Below are 16,364 nucleotides of genomic sequence, written 5' to 3' on the forward strand. Positions count from 1 at the left end.
CCCTTTACCGAGACCCCATACCGGCTGGGGCTGGGTGCCAGCATGACTTCCGGGGCCCACCTACCCTGGCCTACCTACCCCGGCCTTCCTCTCCCCACCAGGGCTCACCTGCCCCTCCCACACAACCCAGCGGGCCATGGCTAGGGGATGGGGCTGTTTCTGCAGGAGCCACAGGGAGAAAGATGATCCTGGGGCCAGAGTAGACCCCCACTTTATTCTGTACTACCCTGGGATTGCCTCCTCTGGGCCTTGTTAGGGATGTCAGGCATTTAGCTGGACTGGTGAGTGGGTCAACAGCAAGGTGGGCCTTGGAAGCCTGGGCCTGAAGAGGAGAAGGTAGAGGAGGGGGCAGTGTCCGTCCCTGGGCTCTCTGCAAAGCAGATCCCACAGGACTTGAGACAGCAGGGAGGACCCCCCAGAGGGCTCCTTGGCGGGAGCCAGAGGGGGCTTCGGTTTCCCGGCGGGCCACCAACACTTCCTCCCTGAGTGTCCCCCACGGCCAAAGCAGGGGTCCACCATGTGCTGTGTACGTGAGGAGATCTGCAGGGGTTCACACAGGGCTGCCACTGGAGTCACCCCCGCCCCGCCGGGCCCCAGCACCTGCCGCCACTGGAGCAAGTCCGCCCGGAAACGGAAGCCTAAGCCTTCTCCTGGCTTTGTTGGGCTTCCTGGAGGAGGGGGGAGCTGGTCCAGGGATGACTCAGCACTGTGAACTGAGTCCAGCCCTGACCTGCGCATATGTGCGTGCGTGAGCCCGGGGGTGTGTGTGCACGTGCACGCATGTGTGTGTGTGCGCCCAGGGTTGTGTATGTGTGCACGTGCGCTCGCGTGTGTGCATGTGCGCACATGTGTGCGAGACGGCGGGGCAGGGGGATCAGCACCTCGTGCTCATGGGGGGGCCCCACCCTGCCCCTCCCAGAAGAGCCTGGAGCAGGAGCACACCTGGGTCTGACCAGGTCACCCCTGCCGAGCCCCCCCCACCGGGCAGGCTTACATTCTAGGCCTCTTTCCCCGTCTAACATGGGGACCCCTCAGGGCTGCCTGTTCTCTTGGGATGAGGTCAGAGTGAATGGATATAAGGAGAGAAGGGGGGCCTGGCCTTAGGGGCTGGGCAGAGGAGCCCTCCAGATGCCCTCCCAACTACCATGGTCCCCAGCATTCCCCCAGACAGCTCTAACCACCACCCCACCTCCCATCCCCCCCCCGCGGGCCCCCCCCCCCCGCCCCTAACTCCCACACACTGCCCTGACCTCACTGGGGCCTTTGTCCCGGCCTCAGCCCTGTCTGTGGGACGGTCTCCTGCTCTGGGAGAGAAAGAGCCATTGTCCAGGCTTCCCGAAGACTTCCAGAAATGCTCAGCCTGTCAGCCCCCGGGCGTGGGCGGGCTCACCCTGGGGGCTGCAGTCGGATCCCCAGCCAAAGTGAGGACCCAGGTCTCTTTGCTCCCTTCTGCCGCCCCCAGATGGCTCGGGCCTTCCTGGGATGTCCCGTCCGCTCCGTCCCCTCCGCTGGCTGCAAAGCAGGGGCTTCCTCCCAGGAAGGATGAACTGAGGGTCTCAGGGGCAGAGCCCGGGGAAGCGGGGGAAGGGGGTAGAGGTGAGAAAAGAGGGAGAAGGAGGAAGCACGCGAGGACACCACGGAAGGACTTTGACGTCTAATTAATCGTCCGAGTGGGGACCTGCGGCCTCCCTGCTGTTTTCCCTTAGTCCTCGGGAGCTTGTTAGCCAGGCAGGGCTGCTGACCTCTGGGGACTGAGGCATTAAGGGGAGCCGCCCACAGCCCCCTAACCCGTGTTCTGGGGACCCCAAGAGATGTCTAGGGGCTCTTAGGAGCATGGGCAGGGGATGTCGCTCTGTGCCTCAGTTTCCCCATCAAGGTGAGCTGAAGTTCTCTGTGACACGTGAGCTGAATAGAAAAGGAAGGAGCCCAGGAGAGACCCACAGATTTGGGAGCCCGCAAGGAACCAGGGACAGGGAGAAAAGCAGGTAGCAGACCACGGGAGGCAAAACCGGGGAGATGCGGAGGGAGAGTGGGCTTGTGAGTGGTGAGTGAGGCTGACCAAGGGCCTGGGAGGGGCAGAGCTGGGAGGTGTCTCCCCAGCCCTGAAGCCTGCAGCCGCCCTTCCCCAGGACCCTGGGGCCCTGGCTCGCCAGCTGCCGAACCCACAGCCGCCAGGAGCTGGTTCCCGACGGTGGCCCCCTAGCAGCCGCCGGGTTTATTTCTGGAGCTGCAGCTGAGTCGAGGGGGAGGGCAGGGTGAACGGGGCTGGTGGCTGCCTGAGAAGACCGGAGGCCTTCTCTGCGGTCTGGGTCCCCTTCTGTTGTCAGGTTACAGGTGGGCCGTCCACCCTGGGGAACCTGGAATAAAGGGGCCAGAGCCAAGCGCTCCTGAATTTGGAGAAGAGACAAGTGTGATCCGGATGTGGGGTGCTAGGTTGGAACGGGGAAGGGAAAGGGGCCCCTAGCGGGGACAGAGGCAGAGAAGTGGATGTGAGAGAGGAAACAGCTCCCTGTCTTCCCGCTGCAGACTGGGGTGGGGGGGGCTCACCTGAGGCTCTTCTGTCCCCACCCCCTTCATTGAGTCCCTTCCCCGTTCAGCCCCTTGGGACTCTCCTCTGTCTAGGCTATGCCTGCAGACTCAGAAATAAGCACCTGGTCCTTTCTTTACCCAAGAAGCCTCCTTTTCCCCGGCTCCCTGGGAAACCCATCCCTCTGTGGGACCCGTCCTGGAGCAGGGCCTCTGCTGCAGGGTGGGGGCAGGGCTCAGGGGACCCGGAGGCCTGTCCCCAAGCCCAGAGTCCAGTTGAGTTTCCTGGGCTCGGGCAGGCTTGGTCTCCATCCCGTCCCCTCCCCTCGCGGTGGGCAGCCCAGAGGGCGCATTCCAGCTGAAATTAAACCACATTCCTCCTTCCTTGCGAGGATGGCATTACAGACACGGCAGCTGGGACACCACAGGGTCAAGTGGCAGCAGCTGGTCCCCCAGGAGGGGCTAGGGGAGGGCCGTGGGGAGCTGAGGGGCCACTCTGATCGGAAGAGGCCAGGAGAGGGGCAGCCTGCAGCGGGAGGTGTAAGGTTAGACCACAGGGAGCCACAGCCATGTGGAGCCTCCAGCCAAGGGGCTCTGAGGGGAACAGCGGGGCCCCAGCTCCATCTCCCCAGAGGACCCTGGACGGACACCCTCCCCAGTGTGCACTGGGCACGCACAGCAGGCAGGAAGGCGGACGGCCCCTTTAAGAGGCCCCACTGGGAGCTCCCTTGGCCAGAGCTCAAAGCCCAGGCCTTTGATTCCCTCGGAGACCGGAGACCGGCGGGTGGCACCGTGGTGGCCCCGTGGTGGCAGCAGCAGGGACAGCATCGGGCTGGCTGAGTGGAGAGCTCAGCCCCTGACCTCACCCTCTGGGGCCTCAGGCTGGACGGCCTTATAAGGAAGTGCCCCAAACAAACGGAGGCAGCCACCTCCGCCCCGCACCCGCCCCCGCCCCTCGGAGGCTATATTTGCGGCAGAGGCCCCGGAATAACCTCCTGCTTGTCCTCCCGGTGGGGGGTGGTGCTGGAGGGATGGGTGCTGCCTGCTCTCTCCCTTCTCTGGGGACTCCACCCTCCCAAATGCTTCCTGTTGTCTGACCTCATCACGGTTCTTTCCTTCATTCATTCATTCCTCCCTTCGTTCATTCTGTACCTGTTTGCTGAGCACCCTGGTGGCCCGCAGAGACCCTGGGCTGGACAAAGTCCGCACTCTCCTGGAACTTTCCAAGAGGACAGGGTCCGCTGAGATGCGAGGCCCCGGGTCTTCCCATCCCCTGGCCTCTCTGCGGGTAGGTACCTGGGGCTCTCTCCTGGGCTCTCTGGTTGACCCCAAGCCACCCACCCTCCTGCTCTTGTCCCCACCCTCGCCCTCTCTTCGGAACCCCAAGGCAGCCCCTCCAGATTCTCCAGCTCAGAAGATGGGAACCCCCTTCCTGCTGCCCAGTGAAAACCTGGGAGCCTCTGCGGCCACACACTCCTCCATCCCCCATGGCAGGCCACCAAGAGCTGAGATTCTGCTTCTCTTACTTCTGTCCTCTTCATGCCCCCTGCCACCAGCGCCCCTGCCCAGACTATTGCAGTAGCCACCCCGAAGCCTATCCTGGCCCAGCCAACAGAGGTCATATTGAAAACACAAAGCTGGTCATGCCACCATCCTTCAAGCCCAGCATTGGCTCCTCATTCCCCCAAGAAGACATGCACACTTCCTGGCCGCCAGACAAGGCCTCAGCCCAGAGACTCAGACTCCCCTTAGTCTCCCTGTGAACCTTCTCCCCCGTCATCCTCCATCTCTGGTCACACATGCCTTCCTTCTGGTCCACAACCCCCCAGGCTCTCTGGTCTTGCCCCAGGATTTTGCTATCCCCTCTGACTGGGATCCTTTCCATCCTCCCTCCCCGTCCCCCCCAGCCCAGATCAGGCAAGGTCCCCCGTTTTACGCTCCCATAACCTCCTCCTCGGCTCTGTCTTCGAATGTGACTTCCACTCAGAAGCCCTTGTTCAGGGGAGCCTGGGTGGCTTGGTGGGTTAAAGCCTCTGCCTTCGGCTCAGGTCGTGATCTCAGGGTCCTGGGATCGAGCCCCACATCGGGCTCGCTGCTCAGTGGGGAGCCTGCTTCCCCCCCCTCTCTCTCTGCCTGCCTCTCTGCCTACTTGCAATCTCTCTCTCTGTCAAATAAATAAATAAATAAAGTCTCTTTAAAAAAAAAAAAAAAGAAGAAGGGAGCGAGGAACCTCGGATTCCGGAGTCTGCACAGTGACAGCACACAGCAGGTGCTTAGCAGAGTCTCCTGAAAAGCGACACTCACTCTACCACCTCCCGGAATGACCCGGTTACTGTCCAACCTTCATTTCTCTTATTGCAACGACAGACGGCCATTTCCAAAGAGAACGCGCCTCCCACTACACACCCCCTTTCCGGAAGCCCTGACTTCTGTCTCACTCGCATCCTTCCCCTGTTCAGGTTGTGGGGGTGACCCTGTAGGGGATCAGGGATCCCAGTGTCGGGGGCAGGAGGGACACCTGGGGATAGGGAAGGACGGCTTGGCATGGCCTCTTGTCCTTGGCTCCTGGCCCAGGCGGCAGTGCCCGAGGGCCTGGGGAGATCAAGCACAGGGCTCCTCTGTCCCATGAGAGGGGCAGCGGGTGGGCCCTACTTGCCCAGACGCTGAGTGCTGGCCCCGGGGCCCCGCGGGCTGGAGGGATCAGACTGGCCTTGTCAGCACTGGGTACAGGAAGGAGCCCAACCTTGGGCTGCCAGAAGGGTGGGGACGGACCAACTCCTGCACCCAAGGGCAGGGGTGTGTGTGACATGAGGGCCAAGACAGAGACTCCCGAGTGGAGAGGGGGACAGCAGGAGTCTACCAGGGCGCCTCCTGTCCATCCACCCACCCCTCTTTGGCCAGAGGACCTGAGTGGGAGCCAGCGGGGCTGGGACTCCATCCTCTCATTGTCCCCCTGCCCTCAGTCTTGCGCCTGGGGAGAGGAAGAGCTCCAGGACGTGGGCCAGCCTCCAAGTGTGGAAAGTTTCTTTCTCGGGGCCCCTAACCCCGCCCCCAGCCAGACACTTAGAGGGGCTGTGAGCCAGAGCCCCAGCAGTTTCTTTCTGGATATCCTGACTTCAAGGCCTAGGGCCCCATCTAACCCGGGAACCCTTGGCCTCTCCCTGCCCTCACGGACCCAGGGCCCTCCTGGGGAGAGAGGAGGGGGCGGGGATGAGCAGTGGCAGGGAAAGGGGGTACCCCAGGCTGAACCTCGCCTCCTCTGGTTCTTCCTGCCCCCGAGGCACTCCCCACACCCCTTCCCTGTCACCCAGCCCAGCGCCCCTCACTGCAGCTGAGTCTGAGGTCCAGAGAGGTCAAACACGGAGCAGGGGCCACACAGCCTCCCTCCCCCCCCGCTCTGACCCGGCCCTGTGGCGTTGACATCGCAGGCCGGACGACTGTTAGGGTTTGGAGGCAAGGGGTTCATTATCCTGGCGGCACTGAGGGCCGGGGGTGGGGGGGAGGAAGCCGATGGTGGGGTGGCCCCCAGCCTAATCCCTGTCATCAGTGCTGCGGGCAGAGATGATGATGGCCCTGGCTTCTGCCAGCACAAGGGTCACCTGGACGCCACCCACCCCACACCGCGGGCCCTGGGAGGCCTTCCCGTTCCTTCCCTCCGCAGAGGCAGCCCCTCCCCAGCACCAGCTTCGTCCCCGGTCACCCCATCTCCTCTCTCCACCGGGCCCTGAGGACCCCCAACCCCGGGAAAGGAAGAGTCCAGGTGTCAGAGACCAAAGATTGCTTTATTCAGGCAGGGGTGAGCCAGACGCAGCGCGGCAGGAGCACGGGGTGGGGCGCCAGGGCCTGGGCGCACCCCTCCCCCAGTGGCCAGACCCTGCAAGGGTGCAGCGAGGAGGGACAGGGCAGGGGAGCCCTGCAGTGAGGACCACCACAGCCCCCTCCCCTGGGGGGAGCCCTTCCCAGAGGACAGGAGGGGCGAAGGGTGTGGGAGGAAAGGGGCCTGGTCCTACGGTTCAGCCGGCTGGAGCCTCCTGGGATGGCAGGGTCTGCGGGCTGGGGCGCATTCCGGAGCCTCTGTCCTTGGGACTCACCCCTGCTTCACCCTGGCCGGCCAGGCCTCTGGGACAGAGGCCACGGGTCAAGGGATCATAACTTAAGGAGTGCTGCCTCTGAGCAGGGACGGGACTTAGGGACCCCCCCCAACACGCACACACCCCCCGAGTCCTCAGCGAGCGAGGAGCTCTCTCTAGTCCTCCCCTGAGGACCAGGAGTCGACATCATCCCTCGGCGTGAACTTCAGGAACTGGCCCACGCCCAGGTGAAGAGGAGGTCCTGCCCAAGGGGACTTCAGGGCACCCCCCTCACTTTCCTCCTCCTCCAAGGGGCTGCCTGGGTCCCCCTCGGGGCCCCCCAGTTTCCCCTGCCCTCCTCCCTCAGACTGCTTCAGCCCGTTTACCACCCCCCCACTCACACGCTCTAACTCCTCCTTCAGGCTGGGGCCCTGGCCATGGACACCCAGGCTGTTCCCCGCCCCACCGAGTGTTCCCAGAGGGTCGGGGACCTGGTCCTCCCTCTCCAAGGAAACAAGGCCAGACTCCCCGTCCGAGCCCGAGGGCTCCGAGCTGTCCTGGGACTCAGTGTCCAGGGCGGTTCTCCGGACATCAGCTGCCGCGTCCCTCATGCCATCATCCCAGGGGACGGTGGCATCTGTGGTCTCAAACCCCGGGAAGCTCCCTCTCTGAGGGCCACTCAGGGCCGGGAGGGGGCCGACAGAGGACCCTGGGCCCCACCGGCCAGCCCCTGGCTCCCCCCCATCCTCTTCCTCTTCGTCTTCCTCTCCCTCCTCCCCACTCTCTTCCTCATCCGCAAACCCGTCAGACTCGCCCTCCCGGGCCCAGGCTGCAGGCTCAGGAGCTCGGCCCAGAGGTTCCACAGCCTCCCTGCGGACCCCGGGAAGGCGAGAAGCCTCGGTCTCCAAGTCCTCAAACTCCTCCGACAAGTCAGAGTCCTGACCGCATTCCTCCTCCTCCTCCTTGTTCTCCTCCTCGTTCTCGTCCTCATCCTCCTCCTCCTCGCCCCCTCGCTGGGCCCCACAGCCCTCAGAGGCCGGGACAGAAGGACCCCAGCCTTCCTTTCTGGCCTCCCCTTGCGGGGAGGGCCTCGGCTCTCCAACCAGATCCCCCCTGGGGGAGGCCTGGGACTGGAGATAGAGGCCCAGGGGAGTGGAGTCTGGAAGAGTTTCCCCAAGTTCGTCAGCCTCGCTGTCTTCTCTGTTCTCCTCCCCCTCCTGGAGATCCTCAGCGCTGCCCTCAGAACCCAAGCCCTCCTGCTCCCCCTCCACCCCTCCCAGAGCCTCCGCTCTGCCCTCCAGCCCCGAGTCAGCCTCCCAGCTCCCCTCAGCCAGGAGCTGGAGCTCAGGGGCATCTCCAGGGATCGGGGTGGGCGCCCGGGGCTCAGTGGGCCCCAGCACTAGCTCTGCCTCTCCTGCTTCCTCCAACGCCAGGGGCCCGGGCTGAGGGGCACCCCTACTGCTTCCCGTGTGAGAAGGGCCCTCAGTCTCGGCGGGGAGCCCGGACTCTGCTCCCCAGGGGGCCTCCAGCTCTGCCTCTTCCCAGCCCCTGGAAGGTTCCAGGGGGTCCATGCTCCTCCTGGACAGGGTGGAAAGCTCTGGGTCCAGAGCAGCTGCCTCCTCTGGGTCCTCTCTGGACCATTCCGAGCCCTGCCTCCTCTCTCCCTCCAAACCTTCCTTGCCCATGGGTGGTGCCGTCCCCTCCTCTCGGGCCGGGCAGCCTGGGTCCTCCAGCCCCCCCACCTCCCGCTCTGGTCCCTGCCAGCTTCCCGCGGCAGACTCGCCCGCAGCTGTCCCTAACCCCAAAGTGACCTCTGGGGAGGCCTGGTCCCCCCCGGGGGACTCATGTCCACCTTCCAACACCAGCTCTCTCGCCTCAGACACTCCCTGGGCAGGTTGGACGCCTGGTGCCCGGACTTGCTCTGGGGGCCCTTCGGGGTCCTGGAAGCCCTCAGTGCCTCCCTCCCGGCTGGCTCCCTCAACTGGTGCTCTCTGCTCTTGGGGCTCCAGGCTCCCCGGATGACCCTCGCCAGCACTCCGGGCCTCCCCTGCAGCCGCCAGCCACAGCTGTCCACACCCCTCAGGCTCCTCCTTCCCCACGAAGCCACCCGACTCCCTCACGACGGGCTTTGCCTCAGCTTCCTGGCCCGCCGCTGCCCTGCCAGGGGGCGAATCCTGATCCCGTTCTCCACCCCCCAGCGTGTCGTCCCACCCCTGCTGGTGGGCACTCCGTGGCGACTGCCGTCCTGCCTCTTTCAGAGACCTCGGCGGCTCTGGGTCCCCCTTCTGTGCGGGGGTCTCTTCCTCAGTCGGGGACCTTTGACTTTCCTGACCCAGCTCTTCTGGAGGCCCCCGATTCTCTAGGTTCCACTCGCCCACACGGCCCAGTGATTCCCGAGCCTCCTTTTCTAGAGGCCTCTGTGTCTCCCGGCCGTCTTCCACAGACTCCAGTGGTTCTTGAATTTCCTTGTCTAGAGGTTTCGTTGTCTCCTGATTCATTTCTTCTGGAGACCACAGTGGCTCTTGAGTTTCTAGAGATTTCAATATTCCCAAATCGTCTCCTGCAGACTTTGGTGGTTCTAGATTCTCTGACTCTGAAGATCTCATTGCCTTGCCGCTCTCTTCTTTTAGGAACTGTAATAACTGTTGATTCTCATTTTCAAGAGATCTAAATATCTCCTGGTCTTTTCCGAGAGACATTTGTGGCTCTGGTTTCACCTTTTCTAGAGGTCTTAATGTTGCCTGGTCTTCTACTAGACACCCCACTGGATCCTGGTTCTCTTTTTCTAGAGGTCTCAATGTCTCCTGGCCTTCTTCTTCTAGGCACTCCACTGGCTCCTGGTTTTCTTTTTCTAGAGGACTCACTGTCTCCTGGTCATCTTCTTCTAGAGACCCCAACGACCTCTGATTCTCTTTTTCCAGGGATCCCAATGTCTCCTGGTTGTCATCTTCTAGAGACTTCAGTGGCTCGTGGTTCTCTTTTTCTAAAAGTCTCAGTGTTGCCTGGTCTTCTTCTACTAGAGACACCACTGGCTCCTGGTGTTCGTTTTCTAGAGGTCTCACCATCTCTCGGTCCTCTTCTAGAGACCTCAAGGACCTCTGGGTCTCTTTTTCTAGAGATCCCAATGTCTCTTGGTTCTTATCTTCTAGAGGCTTCACTGGCTCCTGGTTTTCTTTTTCTAGGGGATTCAGTGTCTCCTGGTCGTCTTCTAGAGACCTCACTGGCTCCTGGTTCTCTTCTACAGGTATCACTATCTTCTGGTCCTCTTCTTCTAGAGACCCCAAGGACCTCTGGTTCTCTTTTTCTAGAGATCCCAATGTCTCCTGGTTCTCATCTCCTACAGACTTCACTGGCTCCTGGTATTCTTCTTCTAGAGGTCTCACTGATTCCTGGTCCTCTTCTTCTAGAGACCTCAAGGACTCCTGGTTCTCTTTTTCTAGAGGCCTCAATGTCCCTTGGTCATCTTTTTCTAGACACCTCACTGGTTCCTGGTTCTCTTTTTCTGGAGGTCTCAAGGTCTTATGCTTCTCACCTTCTGGAGAGTTGAGAGGCTCTTGGTTTTCTTTTTCTAGTAGTCTCAAGTTCTCTAGAGTCTCATCTTCTAGAGATCTCAATGGCTCTTGATTCTCCTTTTCTGATTCTCTCATCAACTCAAAGTTCTCTTCTAGAGACCTTACTAACACGTGGTTTTCCTTTTCTGGATATAAAAATGTCTCTACATTACCTTCAAGAGACCCCATTAGTTCTCGATTCTCCTTTTCTAGAGATTGCAATGTCTGTGGGTCCTCTTTTCCTACAGGTTTAAGTAGCCCTCGAGTCTCTTTTTCTAGAGGTCTCACTACTTCTGCATCCTTCTCTTCTAAAGACGTCAATAGCTCTCGATTCTCCTTTTCTAGACCCTTTGATGTGTCTAACCTCTCTTCTTTTAAAGACCTCAGAGATTCTGGATTCTCCTCCAGAGATGTCAGTGTCTCATAGCTCTGTTTTTCCAGAGACATCAGCGGCTCTCGAATTTCCTCGTCCACAGACTTCAGAGTTTCTTCTTCCAAAGGACCCTGGGAGTCCTGGACCTCCTTCGTGTTCAGACCCCCGTCTTCTGGCCGTGTTTCCTGCTGCAAACTGTTCACCATTTTGACCTCTGTGGCAGTTTCTTTCTCTGCCAGCCCCCAGACTCGCCCTTCACCTTTGTCCTGGAATCGGCGAGCCCTTCTAGACTCACTGGGTTCTCCCCCTTTGGCCTCTAAACTACAGGGGTCTGGGCTGAGGGGTGGGGCCAAGGAGGTGTGATCCTCAGAAGACCGGCCAGTACCGGCCTCTTGTTGCTCGCCCCCAGGCTCCTCTGGTCCTGGCAGAATGCTGGAAGGGAGGGCCGGGGCCCGCATAGCTTCTGGGGCCTGCTCCCTCCCACTCTGTGGCTGGAGCAGGGACAGGGGGGCATCCTGGGTTCCGATCTCTGCATCTGTAGCAGCGCAGGGAGCCGGAAGTGGGGGGGGGGATGGGGGTGCTGGCCAGGGTTGGGGTACGGGCCTGGAGGAATTCTCGGCTCTTCAGAAAGCCTGGCACAGGTGTCTCAAGGGTATCAGGCAAGGGCAAGGAGAGGGAAGTAGGGCTCAGGGCAGAGAGCAAAGGTCCCAGATGCCGGCCCTCTGGGGTCCCAGGGAAATGCAGCTCCAGCTTAGGGTCTGGAAAGGCAGAGGGGAAGAGACAGTGTCAGTAGGGACTGGCGGGGAGTTTCAAAGCAGCCACCACTTCTGGCAAGAGTGCCCGTGAGCCCTGCCCCACCTTCCACTGGCTGGGCTGAGAGTCCACTCACTGGTACCGGACGGAGGCCAAGGACTCAAGACCTAGACTGGGTCTCCCAGGATAGGAATTACTCTGGGGCTTAAAGAGCAAAGAAGGAGAGAGTGGGGGGGGGGGGGGGGGTCCTGGCCCCTCCTCTTACCCTGGAAGCAGAGAGAAGCCTTGGAAACACCACCAGGGGTCTGCAGCCTGGAATTCTCAGCCTCTAGGAGGGTCCTGGGGATGAGGGAGGAGATGCCGGGTCAGCCGTCTGTCCGCAGGCCTCTGGCAAGCAGGCCTGGGAGGACTTGCTGAGCCTGTGTCCCTGGCCCTGCCGGCTTCCTCTTCATTCCCACTGCCGCAAAAGCCACGCGTGGGGTCACACTTGGCTGAGCCTGGGGAGTCCCATGGACACAAACCACAGCATCGCACACATGCTTGGGACACATGGCCAGACTCACACACAGCAGATTCCCACACAGTCCACACAGTGTGCACACACCCACACAGCCCCCCCACCCCCAACCCCAGGCCAGTGATCTCATCCTCCCTGTGGGGCCGATTCTCATGCTAATCACCGCCTTTGTCCACAGTGCAGTCTGGAGGGTCTGAGTTGGGGGCTTCCCAGGGGAAGTGGGAATTCTCACGCTGTTCCCATGGGATAGGCTCCCTCCTTCTCCCCCAGGGCCCCCAAAGCTGGTCACAGACAAAAGCAAATGAATTCCGCTCTCTCTCTCCAAATCCTTTTCATGCCTCAAAAACCAGTGGTTAAGCCGGCCCTGACTCTTTCCCTGGGTGGTTTGACTGGGGGTCGAAGCCCTCATCCTGGGATCTCTAAGTACTCTGGATCCCAAGCCTTTGGGGGCAGTGGCAGTCTTTGTGTCCATGACCCTGCCTCTGTGCCCCACGGGGAATGAGGAGGGTCCAGGGACGGGGGGGGGGGTGCGGGGGATGCTGAGCATCCACTCCCTGCTCCTCTCAAGGACTCTGAGTCTGCTTAGTGTCCGCCGTGATCTCACCTCTGTCCTTCCCCACGGGGCTCTGACTCTCTGAGCTTGGTGTCCTCTTCTTCATCCCAGGACCCTCACTGACCTTCCCTCTCGGGGCCCTGCCTTCCCTGACCTCCTGATCCTGTCCCGGGGTCCCTGTCTTGGTCGGCCTGTGAATTCTCAGGGTACTGTCCTTGCATGTCTAGCTCTAGCCCCGCCCGAAGGCAAAGCCCCATCCTCAAGCTCCATCCCGGGGTCCCCCCCCAACCCCCCAGGCCAATTTCCCAGAAGAGACTGTGGCTTTGAGAGAGGCGGCACTTCCTCGGTCTCAGCCTTTCTGGAGCCAACAGGAAATGTGATCAGCGGTAGGGCTGGGCAGGGCCAGGGGGCTGGGGCTCAACGGGAGTCAGGCCTGTGACATTCAGGATGGAAGGGGCCTTGGATGTCACCCAGCCCCTCTCCCACTTCCAGACAAGGAAACCAAGGCCCAGGTCGGGTACCCCCGGCCCCAACCTGCAGTTCATCCTTTGTGGGGCTGCCTGGGGACTTCATCCCCTTGGTGTGAGCGTGCGCGCGCACGCGCGCACACACACACACACACACACACACACAGAGAGACTTGGCTTTTCAGCCTCAAGGCGGGGTCTGGATGGAGAGCCCCCCCCCCCAATGCCTGTGTGTCCAGCGGTCTCTCCTGAAGCCGTCCCACTCAGCAGCATCACCCGCCCTTGGGGGATCTCCTAGGCCCAGGAGACTTTTTCGTTCCTGCGCGCACACCGGAGCAGGTGGGCTCCGCTGGGACACGCCCTAGTGGGGTAGGACTCGGCCGGGAGTCACAGCACCTAGTGGCAGCCCAGTTCCCACCACCCATGGCTCTGGGCCCCTCTGGTGGTGACCCGGCCTCGGAAGGGGTGTGTGCGTCGGTGTGCCTGGCCGGGCCCGGAAACCCATACCTGTAGGTAGCCACCTCCAGGCTGAGGGACATCTGGAGCTCTGCCAGCTGCCGCCGACCTGCCAGCACCTGGGCGGTCTGGCCCTGCAGGCCGAGCTTCTCCTGCTCCAGAGCCTCCACAGTGGACTGCAGAACAAGGGGGGACAGCCAGTGAAGGGGCAGGCTTCCCCCGCTAACTAACCCGCGGGCCCCCTGGGCCGCAGCTCCCTCTGCTCCCTGGTGGATCCCCCCTTCTACTCCCCTACGTCCTGCCCAGGGCACCTCCTCTGGGGTTTCCGAGGTCCGCGACCCCTCCCGGCCCTCTCCCAGGGGAGTGAATGGGACTGCAGCTCCCACAGGAAGGGGGAGGTGAGGGAGGAGAGGAGATGGGTTCCAGGGAGGAGAGGGGAACAAAAGTGGACGCAGAAGGAAAAACGATTCATCAAGAGGCCTGGAACCCGCAGTCCCGGTTCCAATCACTGTCTCCTGTCCTCACAAGAGGCCTCCACCCCCTCCACTTCCCACATGTTCTGGAATCTTTCTCCTCTGAGAGGAGGGGTGGGAGGTGGCGGTGGCCTGACCTCTGTGTGGCCCAGGCGGGAGGCCATTTTCTCAGCTGCTGCTCCCATCCACGCTGTGTCATGGGGAGCAGCTGTCCCGGGCTCTGGAATGTGCTGGGGGGGGAGCTGAGCAGACACTACAGGGGAGTGGGACTGGGGCTGCACATGGGGCCCCACTGACCCCCTCTTGTCAGGGGGAGGGGGCAGTTAGGAACTGGGCAGACTCAGCGCTGGGGGGCGATGGGGGCTGGGAGTGAGGACCTGCGCATCTTCTGAGCAACACCAGAGCCCGGGAGAAGAGAGGGGTTGTGGGGGGGCGGGGGGTGGGGGGGTGGTCATGGCCAGACAGTGAGGAGGCCGCTGCCACTGTCCGTCCTATGCCTGTCCCTCCCCTGTCCCTCCTGGCAGGCCAGGGGTGTGCTCTTTGAAGTGGTCTGAACCCCCCACCCTACTCTAGACAAAGTGGGGGAAGTCAGGGGCTTCTGGCACCAGGATGGGCTTTCTAAGAAGTGGCTCCTGACTGGGCAGCCACCACCACTACCGCTCCCCGCTGCCTTCACCAGGTCCCTGAGCCCCACGGGGACCGCACGGCTCCCCGCCCCGCCCCTGTCACCTGGAACTTCTCGGTGGCACGCAGCCGCTCCTGCCAGCAGCTCTCCAGCCTCTGCTCCAGCGCGGCCCTGCGCTCCCGGAGGCCGCCACGCTCCGCCTGCAGCTGCTGCAGCTCCAGGCGACCCTCGCGGGCGCCCTGCACCGCGCGGCCCAAGCGCTCGCGGGCCTGGCCCAGCGACGTCTCCATGCGCGCCACGCGCTCCTGGTAGCCGCGCACCGCCCCGCGCCACGCGTCGCCCAGCTGCCGCGCCAGCTCCTCCAGCTCCGGGGCGGGCGCGGGGGACCCGCGGGGCGCGGCGGGGCGGCTGGGGGCGCGGGGCCGGGCGCTCAGGACCGCGCGCTCCTCCTCGTGCGCCGCGCACACCACCTCCAGCTCGCGCTCCAGCTCCGCCGCCCGGGCGCTCAGCCGGGTCTGGGCGCACTTCTCGGCCTCGGCCGCACGCCGGATGCGGGCCGCCTCGGCCGCCGCCCGCTCCCGCGCCAGCCTCTGCTGCTGGCACTGGCCTGCCACGCCCGCCACCTCTTCCGCCAGGTTGTCGCGCGCCACCTCGGCCGCGTGCTTCTCCCGCCAGCGCTGGTCGACGAGGGCCCGCAGGGCCGCCAGCTCGTCGTCGGCACGGGCGCGCCAGGAGGCGTCCCCGGTCTGTGCCCGGAGGCCTCCGAGCTCCGCGCCGAGCAGCTCATTCTGCTCCTCTAGGGCCTTCACCCGCGCCAGGTAGGCCTCCAGGCGCCGGTTGAGCTCCCACATCTGAAAAGATTCCTCCCCCAGGCAGCCCTCCATCTTGCTCGAGAGCCTGACCCCCGAAGGCGGAGAGACCCCGGGCAGCGGGAGAAGCCAGCAACTCTCACAGCTCTTAGGACGCACGGGGAGGGGAAAGGAGACCTCCGGGGACAATGACGGGGCGGGGCGAGGAGCAGCCGAGCGACTGAGCGTCGGGAGTGGGAACGAGGCTATTCATACTCCCGCCAGCCGGGCGGGAAAAGGGGCGGGACCCGGGCCTTAACCCCTGGAGTTCGGGAAGCGGGTCCCGCCCGCGTCCGTGCGCCGCGCTGTGCGGGAGCTGGAGCGAGCGCGACGCCTGCCTGGGGAACCCGATCCCACGAGAGGCTGCCTCCGGGGGAGGCCGTGCCCAGAGCTGGGCCTGTGGAGGGGCCCGGGACCGACGCCTAGGGGGGCGGGCGGGCATGGCGGGGGGGGGGGGGGGCGGCAGCGGGGCGGGTCCCTGTGCCTCAGCACCCGCAGCAGAGGTACCGCTTACGAAGTCCTCGGACTCAGTTTCTTCATCCACAAAATGGGAGCGATGATGGGCCTCTCACGGGACGTCGGTTGGTCTCGCCCTGGAGAAGCGGCATCGCAGAGAGGACGGGGGTGGGGGGGGCCCGGAGCGGAGAGCGAGTGCAAGGACGTTCTGTCCGGAGGCGCGGCGTGTGCACAGACGCCAGGACGCGGGGAGATGCGGGGGGCGGTGCCCGCCCACCGCTCGGCTCGGTGCTTCCCGCCGCTCTTCCCTCTGGCCTGAGGCTCACAAACCCACTGATCGGGGAGGGCAAGGCCCCACCAGTTCCCAGGAAAGGGGGGCCCCCAGTTCCCAGGAAAGGGGGGCCCCCTCCCGCCCTCGGTGTCACGAGGCGTGTAGTGGGCAGAGGGTGCCCCCCGGTGGTGAGTGGCGGGGCCGCGAGGAGGAGGGGAGCCGAAAGAAGAGGGCCCTCTTGGTCACGGCCAGTCCCTTTCTTGGTCCTTGTAAGGGGCGGGATCCTGTTCCCACGTCTTACTGGCGCTCTCGGACCGAATCCGCAAAACCTTTGAGGATTCTGCATTCTGGAAGCCGAGAAATCACTGGGGTGGGAGCCATGGGGCAGGCCTTCTGGAGGAGGGCATCCTCCAGCCCAGTGGTCC

At 63.1% G+C, this 16,364-nt stretch overlaps 1 protein-coding gene across 1 annotated transcript; it reads right to left on the reverse strand.

The window, feature by feature from the left end:
- Nucleotides 1-6,570: 6,570 nt before the first annotated feature.
- On the reverse strand, nt 6,571-15,398 carry NES (nestin). The gene is given in 5 exon segments (XM_032845077.1): nt 6,571-11,074; nt 11,076-11,278; nt 11,539-11,612; nt 13,318-13,442; nt 14,469-15,398. Coding segments are annotated over 5 exon segments (5,484 nt in total). The 5' UTR covers nt 15,249-15,398; the 3' UTR covers nt 6,571-6,772.
- Nucleotides 15,399-16,364: the final 966 nt, after the last annotated feature.

This window comes from Lontra canadensis, unplaced genomic scaffold (genome assembly GCF_010015895.1).
Source record: "Lontra canadensis isolate GAN:19392208 unplaced genomic scaffold, GSC_riverotter_1.0 scaffold160, whole genome shotgun sequence".
In the NCBI taxonomy this organism is placed as follows: Eukaryota; Metazoa; Chordata; class Mammalia; order Carnivora; family Mustelidae; genus Lontra; species Lontra canadensis.